The 15,350-nt window shown below is 43.9% G+C and overlaps 1 protein-coding gene across 1 annotated transcript in view; it reads left to right on the plus strand.

The window, feature by feature from the left end:
- LOC134586281 (dynein heavy chain domain-containing protein 1-like) overlaps positions 1 to 15,350 on the plus strand; it is a 246,596-nt gene that overhangs the window by 210,755 nt on the left and 20,491 nt on the right. Inside the window, exon 23 of the mRNA XM_063441768.1 lies at positions 607 to 698. Coding sequence (XP_063297838.1) covers positions 607 to 698 — 92 coding nt within the window. The remainder of the gene's footprint in view (positions 1 to 606; positions 699 to 15,350) is intronic.

Here is a 15,350-nt window from a genome sequence, read left to right on the forward strand (position 1 = left end):
TACGATCTAGTGTCTTTCCTCTAAAATGCCAGTTTTAAATTCCACAATAATCAAGAACTACATAAATGTGCCGTACATGCCTTTTTTGGAACAAATGCAGTAAAACTCATATGAACAAGTAAAAAAAACAAGAATTTATGAAGCTTATTGGTCTGTTTTCCATTCTCGGTGTACTCGTGATCTTGTTTTTGGCTAATTTGCATATGTATGCTGTGTAAACCACCGTTTCCTATTATGGTGTAAAATAATGTGTTTGGCTTTCGGTATCTGGACTGTCCTAGTGGGGGAGACAATTCTCTCTGTAATGATATAACGGACGACAAGCTTTTATCTGTTCTTTTGGCTAACTGGCATAAGACTGGGTTCTCCCTAATTCTAAAGGTCCCATGCTCACCGAGCCTTGGGGGATATCTGTGACACCTCACTGTCAATGCCCCGTGGAAGCCAAAACATTTATTTGGGGTGCTGTATGTCTCTATGCAGATCAGGACTGCCCCTGTGGATGGGATCACTGAGGATCACTGAGGATGTGCCAAAGCTCATTTCTCAGCGTTCTCATAAACTTTTGTTTTTGGCCAATATGAGTAAATACATTTTCTCCAACAGGAGCCAGGAGGAGCTGTGTCTGGCACTGCAAATTCTGAAACAGCTGCCATCAGTGTGCAAGGATTGGGTGGAGGCACTATATTTCCTTACAGGTAGGTGTCCCTGTATGCATTGCATTTAGCTGGCTGTGAGAGTTGTTATAAGGTTAGTATAACTGGCATTGACCTTTACCTCTGTGTGCAAAAGGCACCGAGCATTACACACTGAGCGTTACCGGCACCGAGCGTTACACACCGAGCGTTACACACCGAGCGTTACACACCGAGCATTACACACGGAGCGTAACTGGTACCGAGCGTTACACACTGAGCATTATACATTGAGCATAACCGGTACCAATCATTACACACTGAGCATTATACACTGAGTGTAACCGTCAACAAGCGTTACACACTGAGCGTAACCGGTAACGATCATTACACACTGAGCATAACTGGTACCGATCATTACACACTGAGCATAACTGGTACCGATCATTACACACTGAGCGTAACTGGTACCGATCATTATACACTGAGTGTAACCGGCACTGAGCGTTACACACTGAGCATTATACACTGAGTGTAACCGGCACCGAGCGTTACACACTGAGCATTATACACTGAGTGTAACCGGTACCGAGCGTTACACACTGAGCATTATACACTGAGTGTAACCGGCACCGAGCGTTACACACGGAGCGTTGCACACTGCGTGTAACCGGTACCGAACGTTACACACTGAGCATTATACACAGAGCGTAACCAGTACCGAACGTTACACACTGAGCATTAAACACTGAGCATAACCGGCACTGATTGTTACACCCCAAGTGTAACTGGCACCGAGCCTTACACACTGATCGTTCTACACTGAGCTTAACCGGCACCGAGCGTTTAACACTGAGCGTTCCACACTGAGCATAACCGGCACTGAGCATTGTACACTGAGCGTTAAACACTAAGCGGAATTGGCACTGAGCGTTATACACTAAGCGTAATTGGCACTGAGCGTAACTGGCACCGAGCATTAAACACTGAGCGTTATACAATAAGCATATCTGCCACTGAGCATTACAAACTGAGCGTAACTGGCACTGTGTGTAACTAGCACCAAGCGTAACCGGCACCGAGCGTTTAACACTGAGCATAACTGGCACTGAGCATTATACACTGAGCGTTATACAATAAGCATATCTGGCACTGAGCATAACTGGCACTGAGCATTACAAACTGAGTGTAACTGGCACTGTGTGTAACTAGCACCAAGCGTAACCGGCACCGAGCGTTTAACACTGAGCGTTCCACACTGAGCATAACTGGCACTGAGCATTGTACACTGAGTGTAACTGGCACTGTGTGTAACTGGAACTGAGCATTATACACTAAACATAACTGGCACCGAGCGTTATACACTGTGTGTAACTGGCACCGAGTATTACACACTGAGCATTACAAACTGAGCGTAACTAGCACTGTGTGTAACTGGAAGTAAGCGTTATATATTATATGGTGTGCGTAGCTGGATATATTATATGGCGTGTGTAGCTGGAGATATTACATGGTGTGCGTAGCTGGATATATTATATGGGGTGCGTAGCTGGATATATTACATGGTGTGTGTAGCTGGATGTGGCAAACCTAGCCACTTCAGACTAGAAAACTGTGTCTCTAAAGGTTGTCCAGAACATTGCTGCCCTATTCTGTTTAATGTACTGTGCTTGCTGTATGGAAATGTATATTTGCTTGAAATCCCTATAGAATTCGTATGCTGGCAGCCAAAAGCCGCTAGCATTTACCTGGTTGTTTCACGAACAGCTGTTTTACCGGCTGTTCGTGAAACTAATTATGTACCGAACCCAAGCCCACACACTGAGGGTCGTGTGGCACCAATTACTGGATTGCAACATTGTTGCAATCGGTAATTAAGTGCGTTCCTAGGTGGCAGTCGTTCGACTACCGACCACGCGGCGGTCGGCCATCTTGGATCCTTTGTCTCCCCAGCGGTGTTTGGTCGTCGAGCGCGTGGAACTGAAAACGGCTGTTCGACGACACGAACACCGCTGTACTTCCAGGCCGCTCGGGAGCTCCGGTCTTCTCCTATTGTGGTTCCCAATCGGTGTTCGGTACTTTTAAACAAATTTAATAAGCAAATGTATTTCGTGCAGCGTTCGGTTGTTTTAGCTGGGATCTGAGCGGTATTCACACGAAATGTGCACTCAGACCCCAGCTATCTACCGAACGTCCGTTTGTGCAAATAATGTGAATATTGTTGGAGTTATAGATTTAAATGTAAAATGCCGTTTCTGCTGCACGGAGGGATAATCCACTTAACGGTGTATTTCAGTGGGAGTGTCCCTCTCGTGCAGCAGTGCCTGATGGGAGAAATGCTCCAAATGTTAAGTCCCCCATGTAGTCCCCTACTATATTACCCCTGCTATGTCAGTAAGGAAACCCCTTGCATGGGGACTTGCATAAATACTGGAAGCTGTGAATAAAGACGTCAGTTGACTCCCAGAACTGTGTTTCGTCCGGTTACTGGGGGATTTGGGATATTGTTTTACTTTTCAGCGCTGACTGTGGATTACCTACTGTACCAGCGGAGATCGTGGGATTTAATATTGCTGCTCCGCTACACTGGATATATTACATAGTGTGCGTAGCTGGATATATTACATGGCGTGTGTCGCTGGATATATTAAATGTTGTGCGGAGCTGGATATATTACATGGTGTGTGTCGCTGGAGATATTACATGGTGTGTGTCGCTGGATATATTATATGGTGTGTGTCGCTGGATATATTACATGGTGTGTGTCGCTGGAGATATTATATGGTGTGTGTCGCTGGATATATTATATGGGGTGCATAGCTGGATATATTATATGGGGTGCGTAGCTGGATATATTATATGGCGTGCATAGCTGTATATATTTTATGGCGTGCGTAGCTGTATATATTTTATGGTGTACATGGCTGGAGATATTACATGGTGTGTGTAGCTGTATATATTATATGGTGTGTATAGCTGGAGATATTACATGATGTGTGTAGCTGTATATATTATATGGCGTGCATAGCTGGAGATATTACATGATGTGTGTAGCTGTATATATTATATGGCATGCGTAGCTGGAGATATTAATTGGTGTGTGTAGCTGTATATATTATATGGTGTGCATTGCTGGAGATATTACATGATGTGCGTAGCTGTATATATTATATGGCGTGCGTAGCTGGAGATATTAATTGGTGTGTGTGTAGATGGATATATTATATGGCGTGCGTAGCTGTATATATTTTATGGTGTGCGTAGCTGTATATATTACATGGTGTGCGTAGCTGTATATATTACATGGTGTGCATAGCTGGAGATATTACATGGTGTGCGTAGCTGTATATATTATATGGTGTGCGTAGCTGGAGATATTACATGATGTGTGTAGCTGTATATATTATATGGCATGCGTAGCTGGAGATATTAATTGGTGTGTGTAGCTGTATATATTATATGGTGTGCGTAGCTGGAGATATTAATTGGTGTGTGTAGATGGATATATTATATGGCGTGCGTAGCTGGATATATCATATGGGACCTGGGTAACCCGGCTGGTTAACCCCGCTATTAATGTATTAAGAGACCCATTTCCCCCAGTAACTGGACAAAACACAGTTTTGGAGATTTAAGCATTGACTAACTTTATTTGGAAACAAGCTTCTTTTAAGGACAGACCCCCACAGGGGGTCTTCATTCATCATAACATATTCCCAGGCAGGAGGGGGCTGGGCTATAAATAACCATCTCCTGCTCTGGGAGATACCAACAGCCCACAGGGTTACACATTATAGTATCATGAAAAAAGATACTTGCATCCATCAAGTTCAGCCTTCCTCACATATGTTTTTGCTGTTGATCCAAAAGAAGGGAAAAAACCCAGTCTGAAGCGCTTCCAATTTTGCAACAAACTAGGAAAAAATTCCTTCTTGACCCCAAAATAGCAGTCAGATCAAGCAGCTATTACTCCACTAATTAGAAATTATATCCCTGTATGTTATGTTTGTGGGATGTTTGTGGCCCTTTGTAATTCTCTCCCTTTCCTTAATTGTGACCATGTCCTGGACCACCCTGTGACGAGAGCAATCTCGCCACATTGCATTGGAGAAGCCTGGCTGCCCGCCTGCTGCCTTTGGACTATGGCCCTGGGAGATTGGGCCCTTTAAAAACAGTATTCGGCCATACCAGAGTGTATGTCACTCATTCTGGCCCTTTAAATACAGTGGGGTCATTTGGTACTTGCCCTGTGTGAGCTGAGGTAACCCAGATAGCTATGCCATGGAGCATATTCGTGTGATTAAAGACTTTGGCTCCATGGCGATTAAACTGTATTCGGTTGGTCTGAGTGCCATTCACCTAATAATGTGCACTCAGACCTGAGCTATCTGGGGATATGTAAAATGTCTGTGTGTTATGTGTAAAATGTGACTTTATGTATTTTAAAGTGTTTTATGTCGTTTTGCAACCATGTGGTTAATGGAGTCTGCCTCTAGTCCTGGATAATTGGATTACTTCCCCCCATTGTCTCCAGGATAGAGGGCCCTGTAAAACCATGCTTCCAGAAGGTCAAATGCACATTTGTACTAACTTTTGAACCCCTGGTCCAATTCGTATGATTTTTGAGTATGTTGTTCCCCTGAATGGATTGATTGTGAATATGTATATTTATGCGAATGTGATGTATATTTTGGGAGTTATGAATGTTGTGTAAAAACTGTATTTTCCCTACCTATGATAATTGTATTTTCCTGTGTGTACAGATAATTAGTTTACAGGTAGAGGGGAGGGCTATGTGTGGGATGTAACTATTATGTTTATAGTTTATTTTTATATTTATATTTATATCTATATTTATTTTTATTTTTATTTTTATTTCTATTTTTATTTCTATTTCTATTTCTATTTATTTTTATCTTTATATTTATTTTTATTTTTACTTTATTTTATTTAATCACATTTCTTTCATATATATTTTTACATGCACTGTTGTTTATTTTTAATTTTCTACTTATGCATTTGTTATATGTATTCGTTATTTAAATGATGTTATTAAGATTAGAGTTTCATTAATTCACACTACGAGAAATAACCTCTCTTATAAGTACATTTATCTTTGGTCCATATTATGTTTGTGTAACCATTAAGGGGTTAATGGAATCAAAATTGTTTTATCTTACTTATTGCATCTAACAATTTGTTAGATTGATTTATGTATACCATTTTATCTAGGCTGTAAAGATTACTGCAAATGCAATATACACCCAACACCCAAATAGTCTTTGTAGTTTATGACTAAGATATTAGTCTCTTATTTGCTAAATCTATTTTATTTGTCAAATTTGTGGTAATCTCTAGGTTCCCTATAATGTTGCAAATTAGGCACACATGTGATGAGTTTAGGATCACTTGTAACTTTAGCTATGTTACATTGTGTCCGTATACTCAGTGCCAATAAAGCTTTGTGCGATCAAGATCTGCCACGCATGCGCATCGATGACTTCCCGAAAGCTACTGGTCCTCGAGGGCACCCGTAGCTGAACGGAACTCCGTGTCGTTGTGCGCATGCGCGACGGCGTTTTTGGCGCGAAGATAGAAGATTTCCGAAGATTTAAAAGAGAAGCCGGCTGAGAAGTAGCAGCATCCACAGCTCCTGAGGAAGTCCCGAAAGGCGCGGGACGAAACGCGTTGAGCCTGTTTTCCGTTTTTACTGCAGTCCAGAGACCGCCCACTTCACCATCACGATTACACTAATAAGCAGCAAGTATATTCAGCCCATAGAGTCGCGACCTAGGGCTTTTTGGTAACATCTTTATACTTGTGAGCTAGTGGTTGGTGATTGTGGCTTCTAATATTGGTCTTGTAATTGTACTGTTTTACAATCATGAATTTTATATGAATTGTTATTAATAAATTTGTAATTTTTTTACACTATATTCTTTTTGTCACAGTGATTAGCGCCCTCAATAGGGGAGACTGATACTCTCCCCTCCTCTATTTTGTAACTATTATGTGATTGGTTAATGTACGTTACTGTGTGTGTCCCTCCCCTTCATGGGAGCACCTAATAAAAAGGGCTGCAAGCTAGCAGCCAGAGAGTTCTATTTTTACCCTCAACTTGAGTCCTGTCTCTTATTGGGGGAATCTGCTATAAGGGATTGCTATGCTAGGCATATTCCCTTGCTATAATCACTGAGCTCTTGTAAGAGCTTGTTCCTGCTTCGTTCTGAAGGGAGATAGCTGCAGCCTGTGGTGCTTATGGTGTCTGGTGGAGTGCTTGGAGTCCTCTGGAAGCGCTAGGAGCATCCATTAACGGAGGTACCCAGTCGGGGTGCCAGGTTATCCGTTACACACCCCGATACTCTATTTAGAACATTTAATTAGAATGTTCACACCTTGCTAACAAGGTGTGAAAACCGCAGACTGCAAGGGAACAAGCGGCGCATGCTTTCCTGGTGGCCGCTGGTTCGTATCACTGGATGTCCACCAGGGTGAGCATTCGTCTCCCAAACCGGCCTGCACACATTGTCTTCAATCCTCATTTCGGGGATCGCCCTACTCGCTCCCCAACGGAGCTATAATCACTTTTACCCCCTCTACCTAGCATTTACAAGGCTAGGCTTGTGACTGCCTAGAAGAACGCTCTCGTGTCCACTGGGTAGAGAGGGCAGCGTGCCAGCAGGGAATCTCTGGAGCTGTGAGTTGGTCCAATTGGAGAAGGCGCGCCCATTCAAACTGGGTTTGCGCCATTTTCCTCCTGGTTGGTCGGCACGATTGGTGGGCGGTGACGACCGATCAGAGCAGAAGCGCCCATTCAAAGGGGGTTTCGTGCCCTTTCATTGATTGGGCGTCCCTAGACGCTGAAAGGCGCGAGTTGGTTTTGTGCCTTTCAGAGGATTGATGCAATCGGGTTTCACACCCTGTCTTCTGATTGGACTTCAAAACCCCCTCTCCTCCTCGAACGCCGATTGGCACAACCAGGTTTCATGACCTTTCCTCAGATTGGGTGGCGAAACTCCTTCTTCTCCCGAGTGCTGATTGGTGCGATTCGGTTCACGTCCTTTCAGACGATTGCCCGTTGCTTGGTTTAGGTGCGAAGTTTGAATTCTGCGGAGTAAACCAAGGAACTACATGGAACTACTTTCGGGAATATACATAGCCTCGATTTTACTACTATTATTATTATTAATAATTACTATCACCCTTTGCATTATTAAAATATATATCATGAATGATACACTTGGATAGGAAGTTTCCATTCATGTAAATAATATTTCAAACTGATTTTTTTAGAGGACATATTATTATTCTTTATTAAGAGATTCTATGTGATCAACGAATGAAATTTAACAGTCTTCTATCCTTAGTGGCTCGTACACTAACTTTAGGTATAAGAAAGTTGCTTTTCTAGATTGCCGGCATGCTGTGGAACGCACAGCCATGTTCTCTCCCCTCCGAATATGGAACGCACGTCGATCATGTGATGAACAACCTAACACGTGACTCAAGCGTGGCGTATGACGAATGCGGAAGTGGCCGGTGATTTGAACGGACCCGGCTTTTTTCATTTCGGCAAAGCGGCTACACCTGAGGGAAAACTTTGACGAATCGGAACCACAGGATTAGAAGACACCCACTATTCCACCAATGACTTGAAGGGATTAGCCCTATATAAGATGTTTTTTATGTTAGCGTTTTAGGATGCTGTTTTTTATGTACTTGTTGAATGCTATTCATTGAAAGAGGTCCCTGAGGAAGTTTTTTTACAAGGACGAAACGCGTAGGACCAGCATCTCTTCTTATTATTGTTTTTATGATATTTTATTTATACCTTTTCTAAGTGAATAAATAGCCTTTAAAGTATTCCTTTTGGTTGCGGTTTTTGGATCTTCTTGCTGACCTGGATACCCTATTGGCCATCACTTGAGGAGGGAATTTTAAAGGAACATACCCCCCGTTTCCATCAAGGGGAGGCACCCATAATACGCTTTATTTTCCTGGAATATGTGAGTGCATTCTGATCACCAGAAGCTTTATTATAGTGTTTTAGCAATATTTGCACTGTTTTGTCCTCTGTTATAGGCACACGAGCAGAATCCCAAAATTTTCCTATCAATTACATAGCCTCGATCCCCAGATTTTGAAGGCAGATATCTCGGGTCTGTACATTCAATCGCCCCACTGTGACGAAACCAATCTCGCCACTGTGCATTGGAGGAGCCTGGTTGCCCACCTGCTCCCTTTAGACTATGGCTCGGACTTTTAAAAGACTTTATTCTCCCTGCAGAAAGGCTTATTAATGCCTTTCTGCCAGAGCATTTGGTAGATTTTATCAAAATACCGAAGGCTCGACCACCGGGAAGCTGGCGTGTGCCTTCAATTCACCTCCCTGAAGCTAGCGTGTGCCGTCAATTGACCACCCAGGAGCTGCGGTTAACCACAGCTTAATTGACTGTTGCTGGGTGGTCGCGGTTACACATAGCCGCCACACGGTGGCGGTGTGATGGTGCTCCCCGGATGACCAGCAGTGCTCAGCCCGGAATCAGTGCACTAAAAGCGGAGAATTTTATGTGCAGGCACCGCTGAGCCTCCAGCCTTCCCTGCTTTTATCCGTGGCTGTTTAGCCGAACCCTGGATTGATCGGGACTTTTACCCTGTGAATGTTTTAACCTAGATAGCTATGCCATGGAGCCTATTTGTGTATGTTACGGGTTGCCTCCAGGCTGGCTGGAAGTTGGACCGTAGAAAGGATGCTCCTAGCGCTCACCAAAGGACCATCAGCACCATAGACTCTATAAGCACCGCCACTGCTGGGCTGGGATCTCGCCGTCTGCTATCCACCCTGGACCTACAACCAGGTTCCAGGTTCCAGTAGGTGAACCTTTTCCTTCTGTAGAGCGAAGCAGGATCAGGAACAAGAGCTCTTACAAGAGCTCAGTAGCTAAAGGAGTATGAAGAGCATAGCAATCCCTGTAGTGATTATAGCTGTCCCCTACAAACATGAGTTGAGGCTGCAAGTTAGAGGGTCAAGCAGTTCTGTTTAATTGGCACCAAAGGGCCTTCTTTTATGGAGGTCTTACACATACAGGACCGCCCACAGGGTTTTGCAGAACAACCAATAAACACATAACATACAGTAAAAACACACCCATCAATAACACACAAATCCTCCCCTCTGCCTGTGATATAATTATTGAACACAATGGGTTAAAGTAATTATCACAGGCAGAAAAAATACACTGAAAAATATTTTTATGAACTTTAAATGTACTCAATGTGTTGTAGGAATGTAGAAATATTATAAGTTATTATTCTAAGCATATCCAGACATTAAGGGCTCATACATAGGCATATATATTACAAACATACTGTAATTTATACACATATGGCTCTAGTCAAGAATGATGGATGGAGACTTGTGGACCCTGTTGATAATAACCTTTGACCTAGCCTTGAAAGCCTGAATTCCTTTGAAGACTCACATTTCTACAGGCAATTATTCATTACATCATGTATATAGAAGTTCTTTGTCTTACATATCTTGCCGCCAAATATAACGTATGGCTTTAATCATAGATTTCAAATGATGCTAAGTCACACCCCTTTTTCTAAGATAGCCACTTATTTTAAAGTAAGGCAATCTTATGTATACTCCCCTCTGTAACTGAATTTTAAACCCATAAAACTGATTGTAGTTTAGAATTCGTGGCCAATACCTTTAACATCAAAAATGGATAACACCTGGAACATTGCTCTGTATTGGTCAAAGACTGTTAATGACATGTTATTACCGGATGGATGATAATTGTTATGTTTAAATAAACATAAGTTAAACTGCAAGATACTTGATTCGATTTGTTAAGAAAACTGGTATGTGACAAACAAAGATTTCACGGAATGCCAATTTCCTACATACACTTTGTATACATACACTGTAACTTTAAAAATATACGTCCAATCTTCATAATTACATATTCAAAAGCAGAATACTTTAAATATACACATAACCAAAAATCATACAAATCCCTCCAGTGGATAAAAAGTTAGATGGAAGTCCTTTATGACCGACCGCAAGCACATTTTCCTGCCCAAAACAGTTCCATAGATTTGGGCTGTGCAGTCGGTCTATTTCAGGCAGAAAAAAGTCCCATTCGAATGCACGAACGAGGCCGTTCGTGCATTTAGCTCAGTATAACAGTGAGTTCAAACTGCCGAACGGGACTTAGTCTCTGCGGCTTCAAACTTAGTGTAGGAGAAGGTAAGGATCAGCGGTGTTCTTTGAAATGTGTAGCCGATTTCAGTTCCATGAATTTGGCTACATATAACGCTGATTGGTTTGCACGAACGGCGGCCACCCAGCGGTCGGACATTTACTTACAGCAGGCTCCCAAAATAGCAATGAACAAAGGATTTTAACCAAGTCTGGGGACACTGGGGACACCGTCTTAAAGGGGCAGTTTCCCAATTTTCCCTATGCCCCAAAAATGTGCTTAAAGGGCCAGCACCAGTCCCATAAAAGTCCATAAGCCCCAATATGCTCACAGACTGTTCTCAGAGGGCCATACACACCAGGGCCATAGTCATGAGGAAGGAGGCTGGCAATTGGGCTTCTCCATAATACAGGGAATTTGTCACTTAAAGAGGCAGTTATAAAAGGCAATTTGTAACAGTGTAATTAAAGACTTTGGCTCCAAGGCAATTGAACTTTCCTGGCCATTCATGGCAGCATCACTAATGGTTAAGCTCCGCCCCTAACATGAACAGGACAGGAAACAATCAATTAATCAACCAGACTATAGGTATAAAAGGTCCCTCCTCCTTCCAACCCACAGTCTTTTTTTCTGTCCTTAGCAGGACAAACAGGAATTATACCTTTAAATTTTATTTTTGAGGCCACCTTCCCATGTTTACCATGGGTTCCTTCCAGATAAAGTTCAGCCTCTCTTTATCTGAAGAACTCAGTAATCAGCCTGCAAGAGCAGGACTAACTGAGTTAGGGTACATTTTAGTATATGTACCTCTTTAAATGGAAGGGCTGTATAAAAGATTAAATGATGTGGGGTCGGTGTATCCTTAAAAATTCCCCTTTAACCTTAAATAACCCCCCCCCCCCCTCAGAATTGTGACAGAGGAGAAGCTGGGTAAGTGACCGATTTAATCTTACCCTAAATACTGGGATTTTTAAGGGGGAATACTACATCTTTTCTATCCTGTCTGGGTCAGAATGGACGATTTTCTGATTATAGGACCATCCAGCCAGACGGTAGCACTCCACACCAAGTGGGTCGTGAATATACTCGTGAAACATGGGTGGAAACTAAACTTGGAGAAGAGTATGATGGTTCCCTCTCAGAAGATTATATTGGGGGCTACCATAGATACAGTAATCGGGCAAGTGAATCTATCAGTGGAAAGAATGGAGAGGATTCAGACAAAGATAAGGAATCTTCACTACAAGAGTTGCATTACGGCACAGGAATTTATGAGCCTTATAGGTTCCCTTACATCAACTATAGGCCTGGTGAAATGGGCACAGTGGAAGATGCGCCCGATCCAGTCGCAGTTTCTGCGAGAATTCAAGACGCAAGAGGAAAACTCGGATCGAAACATTCCTATTTCTCGAAGAACATTAGACGACCTGACTTGGTGGGAGAATACCAAAAACCTTTCTGTGGGGTTTCGCCTGGAGGATCCAACTTGGATCACGGTAACGACAGACGCAAGTATATGTGGTTGGGGTGCACACTTAGAAAGGGATTGGATTCAAGGATCCTGGACTCAGAGAGAGAGCAAGCTGCACTCAAACCTAAGGGAACTGAGAGCAATTTTATATGCCCTGCAAGGGTTTCAACACGTGATATCGAATTCTTGGGTGAAGGTCCAGACGGACAACAGAGCAGTGGCCTCATATGTAAACAGACAAGGCGGAACCAAAAGCAAGGCTCTGTTACGAGAAATATCTCCATTGATGTAATTTGCTCAAGACAAATTGCAGGGCCTGAAAGCAGTATATCTACCTGGGAAAGAAAATGTTCTGGCAGACTATTTGAGCAGAACAAAAATTCTTTCGGGAGAATGGCAATTAAACCCAGAGGTTTTTCAACAGATAGCATCAAGGTGAGGCACACCCCAGGTCGATTTGATGGCTTCGTATGCTCAAGTCCCGAAGTTTTTTTCTCTGAAGGCAGAATATCAGTCAGCAGGACAAGATGCCTTTTCCCATCATTGGGACTTCGATCTGGGGTATGCATTCCCTCCCCTGCCTATGATTCACAGGTTGTTGAGGAAGATTCGGAAGGAAAAGAAGACAGTGATTGCTATACTTCCTAGTTGGCCGAGAAGACCATGGTTCCCCCTCCTGAACAAGATGTGCGTGGGTCCTCCATGGCCTCTTCCTCTAAGAATGGACCTGTTGATACAAGGTCCAGCGGTGCATCCCAATCCGAACCAATGGACCTTGGCGGCAAAGCAGAGACTTTTAGAGCAAGGAGTACCAGAGCCGGTGGTGAATACTTTGCTGAAATCCAGAAAAAGTTCTACATCTGCATGTTACCACAGGATATGGGATGTGTTTCGTGAATGGGCGAATAATAAGTCCAAGAATTTCCTACAGCCTTCGAATTTGGATGTTCTGGAGTTCCTCAACGAAGGTCTAGAAAAGGGCTTAAGCTTAAGCACTCTGAAGGTGCAGTCATCAGGCCTATCAGCCCTGTGTAACACCTCCTGGGCATTAGACCCCATCATTGCGAGGTTCTTTAAGGCAGCTATACGCATAAGACCTCCTTCTAGAAACTATGCTCCTCCTTGGGATCTTCCTTTGGTACTGGATGCGTTGTCAGAAAACCCCTTTGCTCCGTTGGATGAGTTGGGTATTATTAATCTGACGTACAAGACTGTGGCAGAAGCAGCCACAAGAGACTATTACTGAAAATGTTATTTGTCCTTAAAACCGATTAAAAGTACCGAAGGCGAGACCACCCTGCTGTGGTCCTGTATTCCCCATTAAGCGAAAGAAACAATGTTACACTTACCGTAATTGGGTTCGTGGATGGCCGCCGTTCGCCTAATCTCCACGTGGCGGCGGCCATCTTACCTGCCGAACAGCGGTGTTTGGTCGTCGAGCGTCTGGAACTAAAATCGGACGCTCGACTAACCAGACACCGCTCAGACCTCCAGGATCACCAAACCGTATGATTCAAACTGCCGAACGGCCCGCCGTTCGGTAGTTTGGATTCCCCAGACTAGGGGATTCATCCGAACAAAAAATTAGGGTCGGATGGCTGAGATGTTCGGCACTTTCTATTCAGCGAAATAGACCGACTACAGGGCCAGAATCTATGGAGCTGTTTTCGGCTACTGTATCCCTGCAGTCGGTCAAATCTTCAAATGTCTGCAACTCCCGAACCCCTGGTCTGATCTGGGTGAAATTTGAATATGTTGCTCACCCAGAGCAGACCTACCCCCCGTATTTAGGGGACATCCAGAAACTGGGGAAAACTCTGTTCCCACTAATGAGCTTACCTGTTAATCTAAGGGGAGGAGAGGGAGGGGAGGTGATTATGATGTGATTGGCTATTTTAAGTTACCTCCCTTGCATGGGAAAAAGACATAAAAGAAAATGTGTGAATAAAGCTGACAGTTGACCTCCAAGCTATGTGTCGTCTAGTTCTTGGAGGGAAGGGATTGTAACTACGCTACCTGTTTTATTCCTGTCTTGGATTGCTGTTCCTGTCTACCAGCGGAGCTACCTTGGATCATACCTCTACTCCGCTACAATTGGTGGCAAGCGACGGGATCGTACTACACAGCAAGAAGTGTTCAGCAGAAATTAAAAAGGACTGAATGGAAACGGATTATACCCTCTTGAAACGGGACACGCTAAAAGAGTTACTGGAAGCAAGAGGGAGGATAGCGAGCAACAAAACAAAGGCTATCCTAATCGCAGAACTCATGGAAGGAGACAGAGTCGCAGCTGCTGCAGCACCTCCAAGGGGGGGAGGAAGAAACTGAGTTTACCAGGGAATATAGGGCCAGGATGGCTCTATTCTCACCAGCCATGGCAGAGCAGAAAGCAGACCAGGTGTACAACGATGTACAGGCCCTCCTTATGCAGCGATCAACGCAGGGAAGCGCAACGTCTGCCCCCACCCCGCCAGCGAAAGCTAAAATACCGTACCAGGTCTTTAAAGCATTTAATGATACCGAGGGGGACATTGATGGCTATTTACAGAACTTTGAACTTTTGTGCCAGCTGCATGCCATTAGCACTGAAGAACAAGTACAAGTGCTAGCGGGTAACCTATCCGGCCGCGCAGCAGATGCCTACCGAGCTATGCCGGCAGAGGATATCCGAGACTATCAGAAGGTAAAACAAACTTTGCTCGCACGGTATGCCATTACACCTGAAGCATACCGAACACAGTTCCGGAAACTACCCAAATCAGGAAAAGACTCACATGCAGAATTTGCACACCGCCTACAACGGGCAGCTAACGGGTGGCTTGAGGCTGCCAAAGCCGTCACGGCCCAAGAGATCAAGCAGTTGATGATGCTGGAACAGTTCTACGAACGTTTGTCCACAGAGCTACAGATCTGGGTAAGAGACCGTAAGCCCCGTACTCTGCAAGAGGCCGCTCAACTAGCAGATGAGCACCAGGACTCCCGGCGGGAACAGCATTTATCCATTAGAGTGCAATCCACGCCAGCTGTTCCCCG

The sequence above is a fragment of the Pelobates fuscus genome, chromosome 1 (assembly GCF_036172605.1).
Source record: "Pelobates fuscus isolate aPelFus1 chromosome 1, aPelFus1.pri, whole genome shotgun sequence".
In the NCBI taxonomy this organism is placed as follows: Eukaryota; Metazoa; Chordata; class Amphibia; order Anura; family Pelobatidae; genus Pelobates; species Pelobates fuscus.